The sequence below is a fragment of the Wasmannia auropunctata genome, unplaced genomic scaffold (assembly GCF_000956235.1).
Source record: "Wasmannia auropunctata unplaced genomic scaffold, wasmannia.A_1.0 LD335403.1, whole genome shotgun sequence".
NCBI lineage: Eukaryota > Metazoa > Arthropoda > Insecta > Hymenoptera > Formicidae > Wasmannia > Wasmannia auropunctata.
Genome location: NW_012027487.1, coordinates 22449 through 26110, shown reverse-complemented (window position 1 = coordinate 26110; position 3662 = coordinate 22449). Strand labels below are relative to the sequence as shown.

General features: G+C 35.0%; 1 protein-coding gene across 6 annotated transcripts in view; it reads right to left on the bottom strand.

Moving 5' to 3' along the window:
- LOC105457021 (vinculin) overlaps nt 1-3662 on the bottom strand; it is a 20496-nt gene that overhangs the window by 9174 nt on the left and 7660 nt on the right. For all 6 annotated transcript variants that reach the window (XM_011701423.1, XM_011701424.1, XM_011701426.1 and 3 more), the window contains exons 8-9: nt 2421-2787; nt 926-1354 (exon numbers count right to left, since the gene is read on the bottom strand). In XM_011701423.1, coding sequence (XP_011699725.1) covers nt 926-1354; nt 2421-2787 — 796 coding nt within the window. The remainder of the gene's footprint in view (nt 1-925; nt 1355-2420; nt 2788-3662) is intronic.

The window sequence follows — 3662 nt, the reverse complement described above, 5'->3', positions numbered from 1 at the left end:
TATGCTCTCAGATTTAAGAGTTTACAGCCACACGGGTGCATTAAATTTAAAATCGACTTAAAGTATTTTAAAGTAGAGATTTCAAGCTTTCATTTGAAAAAAAGTTCATCATTTTACGATGATTTTTTGCGGAGTTACCGTTAATCAAAGTTGACCAATTTTTGCTCAAAATTTTTCTATGCCATAATTTTTTTGAGCAGTGTATTATACTTTTTAAAAATTAAAACTTATTTTTACAAAAATGCTTTGTTTTTAATATGTCTATCTTATATATATTTTAAGAGCCTTTGTGACGTGCCCATTTAAACACTCCCCTTTTACTTTGTAAGTTACTTTCTCGATTTTCATGAAACTTTGTTAGTCCATGGATAATTCTTTATGTGAGGTAAAAAATTCAAAATAATGATCTAATATGACAGACGGAATGTTAAAAAAAAAATAATCTGATTCATAAAATTCCGTATTAATTAATTCGGATTAATATATTATATATGAACGAGAATGAATATACAAGATTTTATGGAGTGAAAACTTCTTTGTTATTTAATCAGATTATTTCAGAGAGCCTTGTGAAATAAGTTCTTCCTTCATTGAAAGTTATTATGGTTTTGAATTTTGACATTTTCAGATTGCATTCAAATTTAGCGATCTCAAAAACTCCTAAATAAACCCCAAGTTTCATGATAATTAGATTAGATTTTAAAAATTCGGTTCGTCATATTGGACCCACCAGTTCGAATTTCAAAATTCCGAGGTCAGAATTTATTTTATCTAGGAAACTCTCAGAAAACAAGATCGTTTCTAAGCTACTTTGTTAGAAAGCTTCAATCCTCATAAAAGATTAATAAATACATTAAAATTACGAAAAAAATTGGAAAATATTAATACATGAATATATAATTATTGATACAAATAATATACGTACTGTTTTGAAGAACGTCAGTGGCGTGATTTACTCTTTGTATGAAGGCGGGATCTTCGCTGTTGTCACTTTCCTGTTTTGCTACGAGTATGACTCGATTCGCAAGACGCGCGATAGCTGCCGTGTTATCGACCATCTTCTGTGGTAGGGCCTTGGCGATCGCTTCTTCGCAAAGGAACGAATGCTTCTGCATCTGCTCTTCAGAAGTTCTGATAAAATCGCCGCTGTTAGTCGCCTCATCACACAATGCTCGTGCCCGTTGCATAGTCTCTGCGTATTGTTGTCGCAAATTCTCGAAATGCTCATCCGCGGCCTTGCTGTCCGGATAAGTCATGCGAATCCGACCGGCGTTGATCAGCTGTGGCGTCAAGGATTCTACTTGCGAGGCACTAGCAGACAGAGCCTCGGCCAATTTTTTATTTCCTCCACTTCCTGCAACAATGCGCGAATTTATTTATCTTTTAGAAAAAAGAGAAAACAAAAAAGGAATTTTTTTCCCCCGAATAAAGAGACTGTCTTATATTACCCTAGCTAGTTTCCAAATCTTTTTTCTTTCAAAGAACTAATATGACATTACGATAACACAATAAATTTTTTGTACAATTTCAAAATATACAGGATCTTCAAAAAGTCGGGAAACGGTCGAATATCTTGAAAGCAAAACATTTTTAAGAAAAATGTTTGAGACAAAAGTTGCAGGGTTTAAAAAGATCTATCTAATTGATTGATCACATCCATTTGATCTTAGGCGTCGTTAAGGTCAGGGAAAAATCACTTTAAATTTTTTTAATAAAATCCCCAATTTTTTATTGCATATTCTTGTAGCTTATCTTGAGAACTTTCCAAAACGCTATAATTAAATATTTTCCCATTAATCACTTTTCGAGTTATAAAAGACTTGAATGTTACAGTACCACCGGCATTAGCATTATCCAAGGGGTCCGAACAATGGCCGAAATCTTTTGAATGTTGTTCAGGATGAGCTTGGCAACATGTGTTAAGGTCATGATCATTGGAGGTTGTTGCTTTTATTTTTATTTTTGCAAATTATTTTTGTTTTGAAAAAAAAAAGAGAAACAACCTCCAATGATCATGATCTTGTCAAGCTCATGATCCTGAACAGCATTCAAAAGGTATCAACCATTATTTGGACACCTTGGATAATACTATACGCCGGCGATACTGACATTTTACGCTCATAACTCGAAAAGTACTTAATGAAAAATAATTCTATCATAGTGTTTTGGTTTGTTTATCAAAGCTTTTGACACCAGCTATTAGATTCTGGAATCAAAGGTAGGTGTTCCATTTAAAAAAAAATCGATGTGACCTTCACCTGACCTTAACGATGCCATTCAAGATCAAACGAATGTGATCACTAGATAGATCTTTTTAAACCCTACAACTTTTGTCTGAAACATTTTTCTCGAAAATGTTTCCTTTTCGAGATATTCGACCATTTCCGGACTTTTTGAAGACCCTGTATGATGTTACGCACCGCCAGCCGCGACCATCCTTGCAGTCTTTGCCGCTCTTTTCGAAAACGTTTGCAGCGCGCATGTTTTATCGTTGAAGTTTTGATCACGTCCCGGCGTGCCCGCGGGAGTTAAAACTGCATCCGTGAATTGCTTCAAAGGCGTAGTGATGTCAATGAAATCCTCAACGACGCGTGATACAACGGCCTGCTGTATCCTGTTCTTTAACTCATAAAGTTTGTGAGATAGCTGCCGCGCGATGTCCTGAGCGCGTGGGGTGTTGCCTTGACCATGGGCGCAGAGGTCGGCGAGCTGATGAGATAAGTTGTCCACTTCATCACACAGTTGCAAAATCTCTGCTTTGTGTATACCTGGCAATCCTTCAGCCACCTATATTTTTCAAACATAAAGTTCAATATTAATAAAAAAAAACATGACATCTTTAAGAAAAGTAATAAATATATAGAGCATTGCAAATTTTTTTCTTTCGAAAAAGAATCTTCAATTTAGATAGATATAATTGTTTTTGGTGCGTGTATTTCTGTGTTTATACAGGATGTCCGGTACTGAACCGTAAAACGCTCGTGGGCATCAGGTAGAGTGGGCTAAACTGAATCGAAAAGTCCTCTACCATTTTGCGATCTTCGCAGTAGTTATCGAGATATTAATTTAATCTGTTCACACAAGAATTCTCGACTGCGTTTATTTTATAATCATTGACTGCGTGTGTTATACTGATAATTTTTTAATTTGTCATACAATATTTCTTGACTGCGTTATTTTATAATTATTGACTGCGGGTGTCATATTTTATAATATGGGTTAATGTATTATTTGTGTTTAGATTAAATGCGATTAAAAAAGGCCTAGTCAGGCTGAAACTAGTATCGCGATATATTACTTGAATGAATAAATAAATAGAACATCCATTAATTTTTCGTTACTCGTCTTTGGCCCATTATTTATTGTGTTATTAGATCGAGCTGAATTTTCTTTATTATTTTAATTTACAAAGATCCATCCCGCGCGCTAGGCGACCGCGATCCGCGGTGGGCAGCCATATCTCGCCACGCGTTCACATTCGGCGATCTTTATAAATTAATATAACCAATGCGAAGATCGCAAAATGGTACAGGACTTTTCTGCTCTCAATATTTAAAAAACTGCTTTTTTCAAATTGCTGGAAAAAAACCAGAAAAATTTCGGTTTTTTTCCGAAAAATTAGTTTTTTGCGAAAAATTGCTGTATAAACAATGTACTACCTA